The following is a 22,089-nucleotide window of genomic DNA, read 5'->3' on the forward strand; positions in this document are numbered from 1 at the left end:
TATTTGCTGATATTCAGAAATAACATGAAATATAAAGTAGCGTCTTTATAATTTTAATGGAAAAATTAGAAAATTAAAAATATATATATTTATGCAGATTATGTAATTTCATTTAATTAAATAATATGCTTTATTACATTTAAATAATTATTGCTCCTTTGCCCAGAAACTTTTGAATAACGGATGATTAACACATATTTCTGCGTCCTTTTCCAGTTCCTAAGTCTTCAATACGGGAAGCTCCTGATCTGTACGTCAAGACGGGCAGTTCCATCAATCTGACTTGCATCATTAGCCAAAGCCCAGAGCCTCCAGTTTTCGTGTTTTGGTACCATAATGATCGGATGATCAATTATGATTCATCTGGAGGAGACATTTCAGTTCATAAAGCCGGACAAGACACAGCTATCAGCCGCCTGTTCATCAAGAACGCTCAACCTTCAGATTCAGGGAACTACACCTGCTGCCCGTCGAATGCAGACGCCTCGAGTATTAGCGTGCATGTCCTCAACGGTAAGTGTATCGAACCGTTTGGCAATTACTTAATTCGTATTAATCGAGATGTTCTCAAAGAGGAAATCTTTATGTTCGATATATATGTATTGGCTTTAGATGAAAATTGTATTCATCTATTTGTTTGATACAAATCTATAAATTGTTTAAAGTTCGAATATTGTTTGCTTATAATTAGGGATTGCAATACCGGTATACCGGGATACCGAATACCGGTATTTTGAGCCATTTGTGCAATTTTTTAATACCGGTATTCACAAGTTTAAATACCGGTTTTTTGGTATTTACTAGAAATTTTTAAAATTGTCTCCACTATATGTTCAGGGATCGCCAACATGGCAAAATAGTATACATTTTTGTTTTTATGTCTCGCTAACGGCCGAAATTAATTAACTAATTAATGGCTTAATTAATTGCTTAAATCTAAATTAGCGAAACATGAATTATCCCTGAAAGAAAATATTGTATTCATAACGACTGATGGAGCAACAATTATGAAAAAAGTTGGAAAGTGGATTAGTGCAAATCAGCAATTGTGCTATACTCATGGAATTCAATGAGGAGTAATAGATGTGTTATACCAAAAAAATCAAGAACAGAAGAATCCAAATACTGTGGATATAGAAACTGCGGATTCCAACTTTGAAAAGAGTAAGAGTGAGAGTGATATTGACAGTGTAATTGTTGAAGAAGATATTGCTAATGAGGATGAAATATTAACCTTCCAAGAATTGCTTCCTATAATTTATTAAGTTCAAAAAATTGTTAAGATATTTAAACCTTCCCCTTTAAAAAGGATATATTACTTAAATATATACTAACTGAAAATAAAACAGAATATATGTTAATATTAGATTCTAAAACACTTTGGAACAGTTTACTCCTAATGATGGAACGATTTTAGAAACTAAGAAATCCAATCCATAAAGCAATAATCGACTTAAACCTGTAAATTAATTTTTCTGATAGTGAATATCCAGAACTATATCAGCTCTACTTCCAATAAAACTGACTATTGAGGCATTATGTACGAGAGATTCTAATTTATTAACAGCTAATGCAACAATAAATTTCATGTTGCAGTCACCTAAAGAACAGCACACAACACTATCTGAAGAATTAAATATTACTTTGAAAAACCGAAAGGCATACCGAAAAAGAAAATGTCTTATGGTATTTACATAATTATAGTAATTTTAAAAATGAAAATGAAAAAGAAGAAAAGAAAGAACCAACTCAAATCTGATTAAGTTTAAAGTAAATTTTCTTAACATTTTTTGCCCACAAACCTATCCACATTCAGAAGAATTCGGTTCAATTATCGAAGATTATGATGTCACTACTGTCGATAGTGAAAAGGAGTTGTCTCTTGAACAAAAATTAGAATTAGGGATAAATAAAAAAATTTCAACGAACCAAAATACAATACAGAAATCAGCTATATCCAAAACCATCCGACGAGAAATTGATTTATTTGAAGATGAGGGATTTAGAGGTAAATACTTGGAAAAAGTATATCGCGCATTGCTAACAGTACCCCCAACTAGCGTAAATGACGAAAGAGCGTTTTTGACAGCTGGTAATTTTCGGACAAAATTATGTTCCAAGCTTAATGGCAGTACAATTGATGCACTATATTTTTTAAGATCACATTTCAAAAATTTGTAATAGTACCACAGACTGAATAGTGATATTTACACTTTTTTTGTAATTTAAATAAATAAGAGGTTTCTTTACTTTTTTGTGATTACATACTGTTATAATTTATAAGTTACAAATTATTTTTTGTGATATTTACACTCTCTAACAAAACTGGCAAATAAAACAAAGAAACACCTGTTTTTTTCTTTCTTTTTCTAAAATTTCTAATACCGGTTTTAAAACCGGTATCCCGGTATTAAGATTTAAAAAATACCGAATACCGGTATTGAAATTTTGGTCCGCTATTGCAATCCCTACTTATAATGAGATGCTTCTTCAAATTATTAATTTGTATAGCATAATCATTAAGAGCTTTTTATTGCAAATATATTGTGCATGGCCAATGAGGAATTATGCTAATTATAATGTGATGATTGTCATTATTTACGAATTACAAAATAATTCAAGGATAAATTATACATTAAAAAGTAAGCGAATGTAATATAAAGTAATTTTAAAATAAAAAAAACAGCTGTGAAAGGAGAAATAATTACTAGCATTTGACACAACATTAAACACTGAACAACATTTAAAATTGAATGATTTTATCTTAATTGATATAGAATCAAAAATTCAAATTTATCAATTTTGCTTTTTTGTGTTAGATATGTTTGTTATGATTTTGTACGAGCTATTGTTGTATATGCAGAAATAAAAAAAATGGTCTTTTTTAACTTTATGAAGATTTAGATAAAAAGCAGTTCAAATACATTGAAATGTTAACATGAGAATAAATGTTAATGAATGAGCTTAAGAATTATTAAAATAGATGTTGAAAAAAATACTTGTCGGTTGAAGTTCTTCGAAATTCCCATTTACTTAGTTTTTAGCATTTTAATTATTAAACTGATAGGTAAATTAATGAACTGATTTCGATTATGTTTTCTTACAAAAGGCCAAAATAATTAATTTAATTGCAAAGAGAGTCCTCTCAATTACATTATATTTTTTTAAATACGAATTTAATAAAATAATAAATAATAATATGCATTTCTTTAATTTGTAATATTAAGACATTTTATGTAAGGCTAATTATGATGATATTAGTGATCATTAGTTATCACTAATGATATCACCAAATGATATCATTAGTTATAATAATACTTTTAATCTTATAGTATATAAAAGACGGTTTAAGAGAAAAGGCATCTCAAGAATGCTAAAAAAATATTATACTGTGTCAATGAAATATTTCAAAAAATTGCAGGATAAAATTGATTATCAAGTAATTTTAGCATAATCAGCAGTTCTAAATCAATTTTGAAAATTTCCGGAACACCAGCATTAAAAATTAACAAAACAATCAAACAAATTCGGCAGAATAATTATTAAAAATCTGTAAAAGTTTTATAATTAAGGATTGAAAAAATACAGAATCAAAATTATGTTTGCATTTTGTAATAAATAAAAATCGGGCTTTATGTTTAACATTTTATAATGGTCATATCACTATATCTACATACAAATTTGAATGTGTCCTATTTTCATTCCATCACATATTTAAAATCTGCATTGCCTCATTTCAAAATTTCGCCGATACAACCAATATAAAGAAAAATTGCATATGAAATATAGTTTTTATTCTTTAAATGTTAAAATGAGGACTAATTTTGAAAGATCTTTCTAAAGTTTTAATATCTGTAAAATGTTTTGCATATCTCTCTTTACATTTTGAGTTTAACTATTATTTTTTGAAACCTTTTTTTTTTTAATAAGAAAAAAATGTTTTAAGACAATATACTTGTTTGAAGGAAAATGCTAAGTTTTTTTTCACAAATGATCACAAATATCATGCATGATTTAGAAACTGTAAAAAAGTAAATATTTTATAAGCATTTTTTTTTCTAAAGAACGATAGTAATATGTTACATTTTCTTTAAATATATATTTACTATAATATTTTTTTAAAACAAAGTATCATGAAATAAAATATATTAAACTGCTACTTTTCAGACAAATTATTTTAAAAATTTAGGTATCTTATGTGTTGTGCATACACCTATGTAATTACTCTCAATATTTAATTTTTAAATAAGTCTTTTCAGTTAAGAATCTTTAGTTTTCGTGTACAAAAAGCTGAATTCATTAATGGATATTAGCAAAATTTTATAAACAGAAAAATACACGTTTTAAAAACGCATAATAATATTTTAATACTTAATGTTAGTATTCAGGGAATTGAAAGAAAACATAATATCAAAATATTAATATAATACTGTTAGAACTAATAATAAATATAAAAACAAAACGGAAAAGAAAAAAAAAAAAGAGAAGAAATTTTTCAAGTTACAATATCGAACACTATTATTTAAACTTTTAACAGTATTCAAGAATTCCCAAATTATTTTTTAAGTTTTAATTTCAGTATACTTGTATTTCAGATTAAATAAAGCTTTCTGAAAGTAAAAATATCATTAATTATAGATTCGAAAATATGAAGGTATATATGCGCTTTAGTAAAATTTTTTGTTGAAAAATTCATTTATTTCTCAAGGTTATTTTTTCATAAAATAATTATAAAAATCTTTATAATAAGAAAAAATAAGGATTTTGTCTCATTAAATGCATATTTATGATACTCAATTCAGTTAAACTGCTAACAAAGTTGGTGAAATTTAATTAAATTTAGTTAAAAATATTTATGGAAATAAATGAGCATTTTTCTTTGTTTAAAATATACTTAAATGCTTTAGTAAACTGAATAATGTATTTACATTGAATTTGGTTTATTTAATTTGTTTCTTTATTAATTTTTTCTAAGATTTTCTCTTGACTCAATATTAAAAAAATACACACAAATTTTAACATTTTATTTCTTGTTTATCATGTTTCACTAACAAAGCCGTAATGAAACAATTTGAAATGACCTAAAATGACTATCTAAAAACGTGCTTTTATTTGCGACTTTAAGTCGTATTATAATAAAATTATCAATAAAGTTTTAATAAAGTTTCAGTATTCCGAACATATTCCTTGACAATAAAATTAAATGAAAAATCATTGAATCATTCAATAATTTATGAATCTGAATACTTTATTGCAGTTAAATAATTATTCATTGGTAATTTATTATTTTCATGTAACTACTATTGGTTTCTTTTCTTGCATATAAAAAATATTGTTTTTTAATATTTTTCTTAGAAAATTTTAAAAATCATAAAAGTAAAAATGTTTAAATTTATTTTAACAACTACACGTTATTTTTTTTTTTTTTTTCAAAAATAAGAATCCCAAATCATCTCAAAAATGGAAGACACACTAAAAGAAAAAAATACTCCGAAATTATATAAAATAATATCTCTGAAATGTTATGTTAATATGTTATGTTATTTTTTTTCAACAATTTCAATTATTTAGCTAATATAACATTTCACACTTGGAGAAGAAAGCAAAATGTAGAAATCTTCTAATAAGTCTTTCTTTTGTTTTGTGTACAATTCCATTTCCCAACACAAGAAGAAATCTTACACAAACTATGGTTTTTGTTTCAGATATCTGAGAGATTCAGATATTTTTTCTAAGAATCAGGATATCAAATTGGATTATATGTGCTTCTTTCTGAATGTATATCCATGTTGTTTTTATTCCTCTGCACTACACTTCTAAAGATCAAATAGATATCGCAACACTCAAGGGAATTAGTTTTATTCTAAGGACGTATCAACATCTGAATTCCTTTTTTTCATCCGTATTCCTTAAGGAAAAATATAGCACTATTCCGCAGTTATCAAACTTTCTTTCAAGATACAAGGATTTTCTTTCTGAAAGAAAAGCATTACTTCTTGTGAATCCATGGATAGAATTTTTTTTCTTGTATTGTAAGAATCAAAATAGTGAGACAACTATGTAATTTTCAAACAATCTTGCTGAGATTCGAACAATGATTTAATTTTTTTTCCAATATTATTGTTGAAGTTTTTATTTACAAATAAATTATATAACACAATTTATTTTTTGAGTTTAGCTGAAGTGCTTAGGACCATTTTTATAAATTAAAAAATAAATAAATAAACACTCTTCTTTTTAAATCTATTACAAAATATTCCATTACTTATAATGAAAGCGATTATGCGTATGTGTGCCTGTGTATGCGTGAATGTACGTGTGTGTACGTATTCTCTAGATTTAAATAGTGCCTCTGTGGGACGAACGGTTGGTTCGCATCAGGCCAGATGGTTTGATATAGAACTGCTGAATTATCATAAATGTTCTATGATTAACATGGACCGACACCTCGAATCGTTTTTACTTTTATACTTTAGCATTTCTTTATACTTTAACTTTAACCTGAATATTGATTAATTAGAAATTGAACATGATCCTGAGACTTTTCAATGGAAGTCTGAGAATTAATCATCGATATCACTTCCAAAAACATTATCTTAAAAAACTAATTACTGCAGTTTTAAAATTCAAATTATTGCATCTTTAAAGACACCATTTTTCTGTCATTAGATTATTTTTCAATTCTTGAAAATTTTTTGAATCATTTTAGAAATAGATTTCCTTATTGCAATGAATTACAATTCATTTATTGTTTTGTTCAATACTTATTCGGATAATTATTGAATACAAAATAAAAATAAAAATTTAGCTTTGGTATGGATTTAAATAGGCTTGAACTTGGAAGACTTAACTTAATTCATTAACGTCTTAGACACGTGCTAAAATAAAATTTTTCAGTCAAAGAACAATTACTATATGCATGTAAAGAAACAGATATGCCTTTCTATTATTCATTAAAAGTCTTTATAAAAGCGAAACTTAAAAACCGAATATTTTTTTAACTATAGCTAAAAGAATGCGGAAGACAAAATTAAAGCTTTTTAAATGGATATGTAGGATATGTAGTCTGGTTTTCACGATGGTAATTTTTATTGTCTCTTTTGTCTCTGGCGATTGCTTTTTCTTCTGAAACTTGGCAAATGCACTTAAAGATTTGAATAGGTTTTATTTGCTGACTTAAATACATTTAACCAGTTTTTTTCTAATCAATTTTTTTTTTCCAATTCTTTTGTATAATTGACAATTACTTAACTACAGAAAACTTTTGATTAAAACACATTTTAAAAATTAAAAATAGAGTTGTAAAATATTATAATTTATTAGCATATAGAAAGTTTATTACAACTATTACGGATGTGACTGATTTATTGAAATCCAGATTTATATTGCAGAACGGGAGGCTAAATTTTATAAAACAATGAAATTATTTATCGTTTTAGTATGGAATAGCTCTTATACTTAATTTAAATATAAATTATTGGTCTCATTTGCTAAGTAGCATTCTTGGATTCTGATATTTTGGCTCATATTTGGTTTTCGGCATATGCAAAGATTTTTAATGAAAATCTGGAAAGCTGTTCCAACAGATGAATTGAATATTTTTTTCTTCCCAACAAATAGCTGTAATGCACAGTGATGCGGCCCAGTGTGCTATTTTGTATGACAAAACTTTCTTAATTTTCGAGAAATTCTGGGCATTTATTTCATGTGAACAACAATGGGGGCATTTATTTCATGTGAAGTAAATTTAGCGAAAACCAGACATAGTATCGATGGCACGTGCCAGTTTCTTCGGACAGTAATCGATGTAGTAATTTCATAACATTAGAGGATTGTAGATATTTTGGTTTATTTAGAATTCACACTTATTGCCACATAAGACAACACATTTTTGTACTGACATTTTGGCATTGTCTCTGTTTTCGTAACAAATTATGCTTTTTACAGTGATAAATATTCTAAGAATAATTTGTGTGCCTGCGTTTTTAATCCGTATTATCGTATAAGGAATGGATATTTCGCATTTTCTTATTACAGTCAAATTTCTTCCGCTCAGTTTCATCTTCTTTTCTATATTATATACGCAGAAATATTCACCCGTACTCTTCCTAAATACCATTTTAAGATCTTCCATTGTTAACGTAGATATGATTCACAACCTTGTTGAAAATGTAGACCAAAAAATCTGATGCTGAGTAAAACACTATGCTTCTATCGTTTAAAACTCTATATAGATAATATCGGTACTTTTGAAATATATCCATATAGAGATCAGAGAATATTAAATCTTTTGAATAATCTTTAAATGTAAAATTATGGATAAACAATCATTGTATTAGAGATTCTTTTTGTTTTCTATGAAAATTCTTTACATGATTGTTCATATAATATGCTGTAGAGCGCTGCAATTTTCTACTAGATCATCGATATCGGTTTAGAAAAGGTAACAAAAAATACAACAGTATTATGAAACTATATGTGTAAGTAATTATTAGAAAAATAAATAAAATTGTAGACATTAATATTTTTAAAGTATAAAAAAAATCTACAAATCACTCCGAAAAAAGAAGAAATTTTGAGCATTTGTCGAACCATTTTACGACTACGCTTTATCTCCTCCATAAAGGTGTCTGGGCCGAAATATTCTCGCCGTGATAAATTATCCTGGGCCAGTTCTCCACAGATGGCTATTAATGTTGTTTGGGGAGACATAAATCATGGCTACCTTTTCACGACAGTCAAATGCAGGTCCCCTACAAAAATGTCGAGTCTCGGCAGCGAAGTTGATAGAAAACTTTTTGAAAAGGAATCCCCACATATTTTGAATAGTTAACGGTCTCCAAAAGATAAATATGGCTTTGAAAACCAGATCTAATTCTGTTTATTTATGCTGTTACTGAATTGAATTATTGTAGGTATATTATTTCTAAACGAAGCAAAGAAAATCAAAACTCTAAATTCATTTTACTATGTACACCACTTTTTTGTCCGAATACGATTTGGTCTACAGTTGAAACTGGAGTTATTTAAACACTTTTGAAGTAAGTGTCTTTTGCCGTTTCATAATTAATAGAAAACTTGCAGTGTTCAGAGTATTCAAATCATGAATTTGAAATAGTGACGTATAGGCTTGCAGGACTAGAGAAGAGATAGATAGGCGGTTTCTCGTAGGAGATTATATGTAAGACTGCCCACAGCCAACTGGACGAATAGATAAGAATGCAGTTTAAAAGCATAGAAAGTAAATCAAAAATGAAAAAAAAATGTCTAAAAATTATGAAAACATTAAAAACGCATAGGAAAAGAATGCACAAAAGAAACTGTAATTCAAGGAACGCCGAGGAAATATATCACATTTCAATAGCAAAACGTTATAATTTCTTTTACCATCTTTAATTGCATCCTCTGATGTGCGATAAATGATGGATTACTAGTTCATGTTATATATATCTTTTTTTCCCTTTTACAAACGATTTACAATGCGTGTGAGTGTGAAGAGAGTGATCAAATGTTGCTGCTATGAATATGCAGATGAATAATTTTTATTTTGACTCACTGAAATTTTTGTATTGTCAAGTTGTTAGTATTTTGGCTGTAATCCATCAAATATGGCCCTAACTGAAATGATTTGCAAAGGTTTTTTAAAAGCATATTTGTAAAATAATCATGTTTCAGTCATATTCGAGATTTATGCGAACATTAAATTACCTATATTTAAAATGAAGTTAAATTTCAGGCCTGAGATACATTTCAGTACTTTAGATACGAGTCTGAGATCAGGACGACACATATTATATAGGTAACTAATAACTACTAGAGATAGCTCTTTTCCTTAACTTTAGTTTCCATGATTAAATTATGGGTTGACCTCTATAAAATAATATTTGTTCTTTTTTAATTAGAATTTGATTTAGGTAGTAACTAATATCTTTAAAATAATAATATCTATTAATTTTAAATCTAGCAAATAAATTAAAGATAACAGGAAAGCAAATTTCGTTATTATAAATTTGATTTAAAGTAAAAAATGAGGTGTATTTAATATTATGTGTATTCAATAAAATGGTATTGAACTTCTATTATAATATTTCTCCAATAAACTTAAGGCAAAATAATACTAAGTTTTATTTTATTCATTTGCAAGCGTCATGCTAAAAAAATAGAACGATTCCATTAATGCAAGGAGAATTCAAAAGTATTCATTCAATATGCCGTTATATGTGCGTAATTATGTAGTACAGGATGACAAAGGTGCACATTTTGAGAAATGAGAAATTAAAAAAAGCATTTTTGAAAAGTGACAGTATTTATGTAACATTTTACAGTAACTAATTAACTTTTTATGAGACTTTTAGAAGAATTGGAGTTAGTTTGATTTTGTGATAACAACTTATACTCACTTCTAGCAAGTTTAAAACTAAATTAAAAGTGAATGAAGTTATTTTCAGATCTATGCAAGTATAAATATTATTTTTATCAATGTGCATGAGAGTTTATTACAAAGTACAATTCCATACCTTACAACATAATACAAGAGGCAACGGGAATCCATTTTTTGAAAAATTCAATGATATCATATAGAAAATGGGCAATTTCGATAAATTTGTGTATTATATAAACTATCCAATAATGTATTTCTATAATGCATTCGTACAGCCATTCGCATTGTCTACTAATAACAAATAAACATTCACATTTTCGACACATTATAACTTCTCATGAAAACAAAAATGTCTAGCATTGACATTTTTCGCAATCTATAAATTTCCATTTAAAATTATTTCTAATATTCTCTCAGTATTTCTTGAACAGCTATTCAACTGAAACTGAAAAGAAAAACGCCACAGAAAACGGAAATGATACATTGATTATCATTATTTCATATTGTTCATCTAATTGTAATTCCAAATACTTGTTTAGCCAATTATATTTCTAATGTAAATTATATTTCGAAATGCACATGAAATGTTTAAATCTTTATTCATGAACGCAATAGTGTTTCATTATAGATGAAAATGGTGTATTGCTTATAAATGGTGTTACAGTCTGTAATCTGAAATTGTTAAGTCAATTGGGAATAAAACAAAGAAGATTTATTTCATTATGACCAGAACGATCCCTTTTATATAATTAGATAATTATGAAATTCATGTATCTAGGGATCAATATATTTGACCGAAATGTTTTGCAATGTATTTGCGTAACTTTATGGTATGCTATATAATAATAAATTAATCATAGAAATCATTATTTAAATTTAATGAACAAACATAAAAGCATTGACTTTATAAAGAGAAAATATTTTTACGATGTATCAGCATTTCAGCCATACATCTAATTTTCAAAAAAATCCTCAAACATCATTTTACCAAATTTCTAAATTAAATAAATTCGAAATTGCAACATATATTTAATCACAACTAACAAAACACCGTGCATTAATTGTAAAATTATTATTCAAACGAATATTTCAAATTATGTTGTCTTGACATTGAATAAATCTTGTGAACTTCTTTTTAGTATAAATATTTAAGCTAACAAGTTCAGAAAAAAAAATTACGAACTGGCATCATGATATAAATAATTAAATATTAAACCTCAATAGAATTACAAAATACAATTATATATTAGAAAAATTATATTTTTAGAAATTGATTAGCAAATCATATTAATAAAAAAAATCGAATATTTTTCAAGCATCGTATTATAATAGGCTTCATTTTAAGCATCGAATTATTATAAGAATCTAAGAAATTGTGCATTTTCACGCTAATCAGAGTAAAATATTTAAACAACCAAAAATCTTCAATTCCCTCAATAGAAATATTTTTTTTAAAAAATAGTCTGATAAAAGAAGAATTTACTTTTAGGCTAAAATGGCATGCATTAGACTATTTGGTGCATACTGAATTTTAAAAACTTCATTTTAGGTGCAGAAAGTAATATTTGAACATCATTGCAACATTTTCAGTATGCGCATTGCTAATAAATTTTCCTACTTTTCCAACCAACGGATTTTTAAAAATATAGCAATTCATGCAATATTTTGTTAAATGATTCCAATTCATAATTTTAGAGGAATATATATTGGTGATAAAAAAAGTTAATACTATAACTAAAATAAAATATAAAATGTCTTGCTGAGAGAACAATAAAATTGCAGAACAATAAATAATAATAAAGTTGAATAATTACGGAATAAAGAAATAGAACACTTTACATAAGTACATAAAGAACACTTTATGGTGATTCATGATTCTCGTTGGCAGTGTTCCTATTCATCCAACACAAGCGAGGGAAACTTGTTTTAAAATAATAAAGTATAAATGGAGTTACTGGAGGATAATGATATTATTATTAATGAACTTTATATGATTGGTAGTGATGACACAGCAAAACCACAGGTTTATAAAATACTGCAAAACTGATCGTTAAGCTGTTTCACTTCTATGAGCTTTAATTCAAGTAATATTATGAATATTTTGAAAAACAGAAATAATTCCAGAAGTGTCGTATGTCTTGGGAAAAACTAGTTATTTAAAATTAGAGTATTTTTACCCAGACTGCTGAACATAAAGTTACTTTACTCTAATCATATTTTATCTAACAATTTTCAGTTTCATGATAATTTCAATGGAAGCAACAAGATCCTAATAAACGCTTTTGAACAGGGGTGAAAAATAATGAATTCTCATGGGTAAAAAAAATTCGTAGCCCTGATACATATTGATTTTAGAGTAACGGGATAGTCACTAATAATTTGCCTGAACATCTAATTTTTTCTTGATCTTGACCTCAGAAATAGATCACACATCCTATTTGGTATATTTGATGTTATTTCAAACTTTATAAACGAATAAACACATTTTAAGGTTGACTTAATGTTTGTTTGATTTAAATTAATTTTATTTTGATTAAACAACAAATTTATGTATCAAAAATTGGAAAATTAGAGTGAGAAACCAGACTTGTCAATATAAGGTAAGTGGTCAATCTATATAAATAGAATTATATCTTCCCAGAACTGAATTTTATCAAAATTTTCGCTTTCTCACATTATATTAATTTATTTTTATTTTCTTATTTTCCCTCGTGATAGGAAAAAGAATCTAATCAAAATAAATTGTCTGGTAACAAGTATTTTTTTCTAACATGGTTTTAAGTAAGGATAGCAAAATTCTAACCATTATTAATCATTATCAATATTATAGATTAAGAAATGTTTAAATGGTGATTCATATACTGTTCATTATTATGCTACACATTTTCATTATCACTCCACTCACTCCCTTATCTTTTATGTTGCCTTTATTTCCTTCAACCTCCTTTTTTCTTTCAGGAGAGAAACGAGCCGCAATGCAGCACGACTTGAACACCTCCCCCGCCTCCGGTGGACTGACCATCGCAACGGATCGCTACTCTTGGGGATTCTCAATTTCTCTGCTGTTTTTCCTGGTTCTGTCATCCTGACGCCGCTGACTGGCATCCGATCAGTAAATCAGATATGACAGTCCGTCCACTTCTCAGCCACAATTTTGTGAGTACGCTTCACATTGAATTACATCCTGTGTACACTGAACGCTCGCATTTTACAGTCGGATTCACAGTGTTTTACCGCTCTTTGAATGCAGGAAAATGAATGCATGGTGACAGTTGAAGACTCCAGTATTCATCGTATTTTCTAAGGAAATTTGTAGCAGTTCTTATTTGGAATCGGGGTTCCAAATATTGTGTTGTTACAAAAGGATTTTAGAAAATAATCCATGTATACATATATAAATGATTTTATCTTCCTGTCAAAGCAAAATATTTGAAAGATATAGGCGTCTTATTATACATGAATACATTTCTTTGTAAAGTGAGGACGAAACTTTCCAAAAACACTTATTCACTAAAGTTATTTTACTTACTTTATTTTAAAGGACAAAACATAAATTAAAAGTAAAACTGTAATTATTAAAAGTAAAATTGTTTTATTAAAAGTAAAATTGCAAAATGATAATTTGAATATAAAAATGTTTTAAATAATCTTTCTGATGCCAAATTCTCTTATAAAGATATGCAATATATAAAGAGAGTAAATATTCACAATATTAAATATATAAAATCATGTTAATTTGAGTTAATGATTGTTTTTATAGAAGGGATTTATTTTTGCATGGTTTCATGATTCAAATTATTGAATTTCTTTATAATTTTATGACATATGCTATATGTTCCGATATTCAAAGTGATAAAAACATTCAAATTTATTTTATTCCAACATTAAATCTGTTGTTTCCAAAGATCAAATGCATATAAATATATGTTTGTTTAAATATGATCAACGGACGCATTCTGATACGTTAGATTCGCATTTAATTATTTCCTTGTGAAACGATGCAACATTTTTCAAATTTGTTTACATGCACATTATCTCCATACTTATCTAATTCATTTAAGCATAATCAAACGACTATTATTTCAACGAGTAACTACAAAATGAAATATTTTATATCAAAATATATTTTACACATTCCCACCTCACCAGAAATTGTTAATTTATAATTTTGCCATATCAATTTGTAAGCTTCTTTATAATTAAAATGAAATTTACAGTAGTGGAGAATTATCTTTTTTCATGCATTATATACGCTATTCTGGGCACGTTGGGGAAGCCTGTGAGGGTGAAATGCGTAAGTAAATAGCAAAGAGTGAGAATTTGACTATCTGTCAATCTATCTTTATTTTAGAGTAAACTATCTTTAGAGTAGTATCTATAGAGTAGACTATCTATATTTTAGAGTAAACACGTACATCGGAGTTATTTCAATAGATTAAAAAAACAAATATAATTCTTTTGTAAAAAACAAACATCATAAATGTCACTCACATCTATGATGCAGAAGTGGTAGTCACTGGTTTTTCACTAAACATTGGTGAAGTTCGAAACTACTTTTAATAAATAATATCTATGTTTCTTGACAACTTAAGATGAATTATTCTTATCACCCCTTGCTAATTTTGACTCTAAAAATTTCTACTTTGAACACATAGAGCGCATATTAGTTTTTTAATCTTACACCTTTTATTTTGAACATTCATTATATTTAACCTTACAGTGCATCGTATAGTCATTTGACTAAAAGTTTATATTCCCTTTTATAAGCTTAACATGGCTATTTCAAAGGGCAACAATGAGTGAATGGAAATTCTTTTTTTAAATGATTTATTTGTAGGAAAGTTCGACTTATGGTAATCGCTATAATAGAATAAGATTTTATCTGGAAGCTTGAAAAAATACCAAGATGGTTGTTGTGTGGATAGTTCTGCCATTAAAAATTCTTTTTCTTTGCAATGTAAAAATATTTATATTATTTTTATTACTTTTATTTATATTTCAGAATTGTTATAATATAATTTGTGTCACAATTTAATTCATAATGTAGCCATTTGGCTTATTTTAGTTTGTTTTTTAAATTTAACGAAAAAAATAATTTTTTGAATTATATGCAGTTATTTAATACACACACATATTTTTTTGTAAAAAAAAGCAATGCATTATAAGGTTAAATCTGTGCTTATAATTTAATTTTGTAATAATACAATATTTATTAGGCTTGGGAAATTTAATCGTAAAATGTGATAACTTTGATTTTGCAATATTCTTGAGTTGGGATTTTTTGTCTTATATTTCCAATTTTTGAAATGTTCATGACGTATTTTCAATACATATAATCTGATTCCTTATTGACAAATCAATAGCAATCTTATTCAAAAGAAGCCATAAAATCACAACAGATTTCTCAAGAAAGAAGAAAAATGTCATGGACTGTCCACAAAATTCCCTAAATTGGAAAATAAACAAAAAGAAAACAAATCAAACAATACATTTTTTGTTGATCTATTCTTTTGTCCTTGAATTGTGTACTGAATCTCACTGATCGAAAGAGTCTCTGAAAACAATACTAAAATTGCTGGTACATTGAAGAGAACCTTTCACGTCACACTAAGTAAAAATTCTAGAGGAAGCTGCAGCTGACAGGGAGCAGTATCACATGATACAGAAGCCAGCTAAATCTACTGAAAGCCGAGTAAGGTTTGAGAGAATTGAATTGTGTTCAATTTCTAAAATGTCTTTGCGCATTCTCTTCTTCTGTTTGGCTTAGCTGAGACGAGAAGAAAAAAATGAAGGGAAAAAAAAAGAGGAGGCATTCTTCTTTTCTTTCCAGCATTGTTTCCATGGAATCTCCTGAGTCTGGAAAGAATGTCCTCTTGTTTGTCTCGATTACTGAACGCAAATGCAGATGCCAGGGGAAACACATAAAACCAAAATTTAAAGCCGTACTAGGAATGAGGAAGACCTAAGAATGAAGGTTTTCTTTTTATTTCCTGCTATATACTGCTGCATTCCGGTTTGAGGATAAAATCTCGTTTAGGGTCTATATCGAGTAATACTGTGCAGGCAAAAGTTAAACCCTTTATAAATTTAAAAAGAAAAATAGCAGCGAAAGCTGGAGTATTTCTTTTTCTAAGCCGAATTTCCGAACGTCTTGCACAAGTAATGATGGGCAAAATGCATTGCTGAAATTTTATACATTTCTATGCAAAGGAACTATTTAATGAAATTGAATATTTTGTGATAAGTGAATGCAAAAAGCATAAAATTTTAAGTAATTCTATAAATTTTATTTTTATCTGCTAGCATTACCTAATATTTTATTTCAAAATTTATTATTCCAATTTCGTTAGTTGTTTACTCGTTTTCTGCATGGAAAACGAGTAACAAGTATTCCAATAACTGAAATTTGTTTTGAGTTTCAAAAAATGTTTTAGAAAAGAATAATAAACTATAATTTTAACTGAAAATTGTTGAAATTTTGCTTTTCATGAATTGTAAGTAATCATTATATTCCTTATTTATGATTAATCAAATATTTCAAGAATTACTTACATCAAATGAACTGATTTTCGGAAAACTGCGGCCTTATTTATTTTGGAATTCTGATACGCAAACATTTACCTTGAATGATTTGGAATCTCGATCAGCTCCTTTCTATGGTCCGTTCAAAAATTATTCCTAATCTCAATCACTGATCCGTACAACGGAAAAGGTGCGTTTAAAATTCAATAAGCATCTCCTTTTAAATAAAATTTAAAAATAAAATATCCAAATAAGCCTATTTCGAAAGCAAAATTCATAATTTTAAATGCAGTTTTATATAATATGGTGAATGGGAGAAAATACATTATAATAATTAGGATCTACTAAGGATGTAGAGTTATTAAAGATCATCATCACTACAGAACATAAATTATAAAATGAAAATATTGAAATATTCGATTAGGAGTGAAATAATGTTAAAACAAATTTATTTCTTAAAAAGAATTTTCACATGATGAATTATATTATTTAATATAAAAGGTATTTATTTCAAAAATAAATTATTAAGTTTTTTTACAAACATAAAAGAAGGTGGGAAATAAGATAAAAATAATAAAACTGTAAACATTTACATATAAATTCGTAAAATAGAAGTAACAGAAAATGAAAATAAATAATATTTTCAAGCGCATAAAACGATATGGAAATGAAAAAATCAAATTTCTACAAATATTTATAGTAATTCATCGCATCTCAGAAGAAGCCAATCGGACTACAAAAATACAGCTTTGTCTTATCTAACAATTCTCTTTATTATTTTAGGATTATACAGGAAGAACAATAGAGCTAGAGCTACACGATCTAAAGAAAGTGAACGAAAAAAATGCTTTTCCTCAAACCGTGTGTGTTCTGTTTTATTTCTCTATGAAAGAGAAATTGAGATATTGAAACTCATATTCTTTTAAAATTCCTATTTTTTAGTTACGATGTAAGTTTGCTATATGCAGGTAGGGACAGCTTTCTTTCAAATAAATATAGGAGCGATAAAAACAGGAATCAGAACTTTTGAAATAGAGTTGTTATGAAGGAATCGTTTTTTTTTTTTTTTTTTTTTAGATATTACGGATTAATCAAAAATAAATCTTGAGTATTGGGAATTGTGAGTATTAGAAAATGGGGTTTGGGTTAGCATAGTTAATTACATTAATATTAAAATAAATATTAGCATCAATTCTCTAGCTTTTCTACAGAATTTATAATGCAAATAATTAAATAAAACGTAGTATGTAAAATAGGTTACACCTAATCGTTTTACGTAATACTTCACTTTTTGTGTTAGCTATGTGAAAAGTTCTATAAAGCTTATTTTTAAAAAGAAAAAAGTATCAGGTTGTTTTCCATATCATTAATTTAAAGTTAAATGTTTACTATTTCTTCAAAATTACATCAGAAATCAATCCATAAGAAATATTATATTTCAGGGGGCGGGGGGGATGGCTTCTTTATAATTTGCCAAGAAAACATTATATGTTTACATTCAAGAAATATGAACTGAATAAGTTGTTATAAAATGGTAGATATTTATTATTTATATTTGCATTCCAATTCTAATGAAATTGTGCAAAAAGAATTAAAATAGATAATCTATTATGGGAAAGAATTTATGAAAATTAAAATTAGATCTGCAATTTATGATCTAGCTTCTATTATTACATAATCATAATAATAGTCAATTAAAATTTAACAATGTCAATAATTAATAATAATAACCGTAATTAACATTTTCCAATGTTATTTCTCTTTTTTTTTCTTGCAGAATACAGGTAGATAATCATCTATGAAGTGCTGCAGCAGTATCTCAAAATCTTAAGAAGAAAAAAAAATAAAGCGAAGTCTTTTGAAACGTAAGATATTTTTTTTTTAATGCTGCTTTTCATTTATTGGTGGCTTTTATTGGTGGCTTTTTTGTCAGGATATTTTTTCATTGCATTATTCATCCTCTTCCTCATGAGATTGTTGACAATTTAATACATTTTGTTATTATTTTCATTATTTAGGTGATTGAGATAATTAAATTTTAATTTTTACCTGAAAACCTCGCTGTAAATTTGAGAAAGAAATCATCGTCAAAATTTTTAAATAATAATTGAAATTATAATGAATTATAATTCCAGAATTAAAAAGAAACTGATGTCTTTATTATAATTATTTTTAATTGAGGTTGAGCCCCCCCCCCCCAAAAAAAAAAATGACTAATAAAAATCTATTTTAAAAATGTTTGTTTTTACAACATTATTTCTTTTTTTACGCTGAAATTAAGCCATAAAAATACCATCTTAAATTATTTATTCATGATGAAATGTCATCCGCACTATTCACCACTTTATTTCTTATACTGAGCATGATATAATACTATTGAGATAATAAAATAAAAAAAAATAGAGTTTTGATCTTCGTAATTATAGTGTCCTTATTTAATATTTCTCTACTTATTTTCTCTTTAAGTTTTTCATCACATAGCTTTATTTTTACCATTTGATTGCTGGAAAGATAAAATATCTTAAAATGGGATTCTAGCACAGGTATAAAAGAGGTTTCCCTTTTTAATGTGAATGAAACATAATATCTGTTCTCCTCTCCGATTCCATTGGGATTCATTCGTGAGTAATGAATTTATTCATCACTCAAGAAATGATGCAATTTTAGAAGAGGAGTAAGTACATTTATTGACTAATTCCAGTATTGAATTAGTTGCGTTTCAAAACATAAATACCAAATTGTTTGTGAAATAGCAGACTAAAAATTTTTAGTCATTTAAGCAAGGAATCTTGTTGATTTGAATGGTATAACCAAAAATAATAAGCAAACAAAAAAAAAAAGAAAAGAAAAAAGAAACTGTGAAATGCAATAATATTAAAAAACACAAATAAATAATTTATTTCTTAAACTTGATTAAATTGTCTTAAATGTATGATTTCTTTTTCTTTTATTCATATCGAAAAATCAAATCTTTCAATTCTTACAAGGAATGTAAGCATATATATATATTATAAACTTGGAAGAAGCTTTCTTCAACATATTGTAGTTTAAGAGAATTATTCTTTAGTTTCTAGTCTTGATACATATGAGACTAAATATTTAATTTTTAGGAATGTTTGTAACAATTTGAAATTTTATTTCAAATATCAGAATATTTTTTTTAAAAAATTAATTGTCAATTAAATGTGATACATATAAAGATATAAATTTTATTACTGAAAACTGAATTTAAACGCAATATGAAACTTGTGATCTTTTTAATTAATGGAAAACAAGGATTTTGCGTGTAAAATCTTTAAAATAATATTCAGTTCTTTGTTTTTTTTAATTAAAAAAAATGGGTTCAAAGCTTTGGTATCTCGATATGGTGAAAATTGATTTTGTACCTAAAACAATTCCACCTGATAACAAACCATATTTTTTTATTATATTTAAATCGAAAGAAGAAATGGGAATGAAGAATTAATAACTAAGTCATGTTATGTAATTGAGATAGCCTTTAATTTGAGAGTTATAATGTGAACAAACTAACGAAAACCTGCCAAAACGTAGCAATATTAACATCGTAATCAAATTTGTATTTATTTATTCCTTGTGATTTAACGTTGGATATTTAAAAAAACACAATTAATATTAATACTTTTGGAACATATAGAGCATAGAAACAGGGAACATTAGAATTTTATAAAATAATTTTAAAAAATAAGAATAGGTAAATTCTATTGTTGAAGAAAAATATCAGCACTAGTAATATTCTATATTTTTATTTTTATAATCTCTATAATTTAATAAAAGATTTCTGTCGGATTTTATTTCCATGTGTAAATTTCCGATGACAATGAGTTTTCAAAGTTTGGATTTTTCTTCTAATAGGAATTTAAAGTCTTGATGATTGGTGGCTAGAGCTAAACTGGACTTTTCATCTATATTGAAATGAACTGTCTACGAGCTACAAAACGTCCATTGTTGAAAAAAGGGCCAAATTATATAGCTAGAAACAAGAATTTGATGTTAGACACCTCGCTTTACAGAAAAGTCTGTTTTCTCGATTTGTGATACTGCACGCAGCATTCATATGTTACATTTACAAGAATAACATTCCTGACTCCTGTGGTTCCCAATATCTATATATGTCGTCTCAACCAAAAAACAAATACCAACACATGATATTAAATATGTGTATTTACAAAATTCAATGTGCTACAACACAGATATCGATGCCAAATATTGACTTAAGGACACTGCATGAACTGCAAAGTGTGCATAAACTATATGTTATTTGACTTTTACATATGTGTATACTGAATATAATAAAAGATTTATGATATATATATATATATGTATACTGTAAAAGATTCTTGTTTATCAGGAACAGATTTCAAAGGTGCTCCAACTTATCATAATATAGTACGAAACAATGCAAATTTAAAGAATTTTCTAGAAAGGACTATTGAATAACTAACTCCAGAAGAACAGCTTTCATCTGTGTATTGTACAATAGTTTGGCTATCCCTTCACATTCACTGACTGCAGGACAAACGTGAAGTTGATCTTACGAGGGATGAAGCTTATTCTTTGATAAAAGGTTAACTTTTTTTTTCTATCTCGATATTTTTTCCTCTGTAAAGTTAAAATGTGAATTAAGAGTGAAGCATGCTGGAGAAAGATCTCATATATTTAGTTGGTGTGGTTGGTATATAAAGAGGTTTTTTTCTTTCATATGTGAATACCTAAATATGTGTTATGACATGATTTGAAGCTCAAATTATGTAATTATTCCAGTGGAATAAATAAAAACAATTTTACTAAATTATGTGTATGTGTTTGTTTTTCCAAGTTATTTAATTTTCTTGTCAGAGCTGAATAGAGATCTTAGGCTAATTATTTCATACAGCTTTATAGGAACGTTGTGACAATGCTTCATAAAAATATTCATTTCGTGAAAATATTTTGTAGTTTATTCAAAAGAATTCTACATAAAAGTAAAATTTAAAGCAGTTCATTATTTTATATAGAAAGGCAAAAAAGGTTTTCAGGGGTTAAAAGTTTCGTCGATGTTTTTCTTCCATCAGTTCAGCTGCGATTACGAAAAAAATTAAGAAACATTGGTAATATTTGATATTTTCTGTGCAGTTATTTTGCTTCATTTGAAACATTTTATATAAATACTACAATTTTCATTAATG

At 26.9% G+C, this 22,089-nt stretch overlaps 1 protein-coding gene across 1 annotated transcript in view; it reads left to right on the forward strand.

Annotated features, from left to right (window-relative positions):
• The window catches only part of LOC129969678 (zwei Ig domain protein zig-8-like), a 226,444-nt gene extending 204,767 nt beyond the window's left edge, over positions 1-21,677 (forward strand). The window contains exons 4-7 of the mRNA XM_056084338.1: positions 217-513; positions 13,340-13,537; positions 18,681-18,768; positions 20,777-21,677. Of these exons, the coding sequence (XP_055940313.1) occupies positions 217-513; positions 13,340-13,470 (428 nt within the window). The 3' untranslated portion in view covers positions 13,471-13,537; positions 18,681-18,768; positions 20,777-21,677. The remainder of the gene's footprint in view (positions 1-216; positions 514-13,339; positions 13,538-18,680; positions 18,769-20,776) is intronic.
• The last annotated feature ends 412 nt before the right edge of the window (positions 21,678-22,089 follow it).

The sequence above is a fragment of the Argiope bruennichi genome, chromosome 5 (genome assembly GCF_947563725.1).
Source record: "Argiope bruennichi chromosome 5, qqArgBrue1.1, whole genome shotgun sequence".
NCBI lineage: Eukaryota > Metazoa > Arthropoda > Arachnida > Araneae > Araneidae > Argiope > Argiope bruennichi.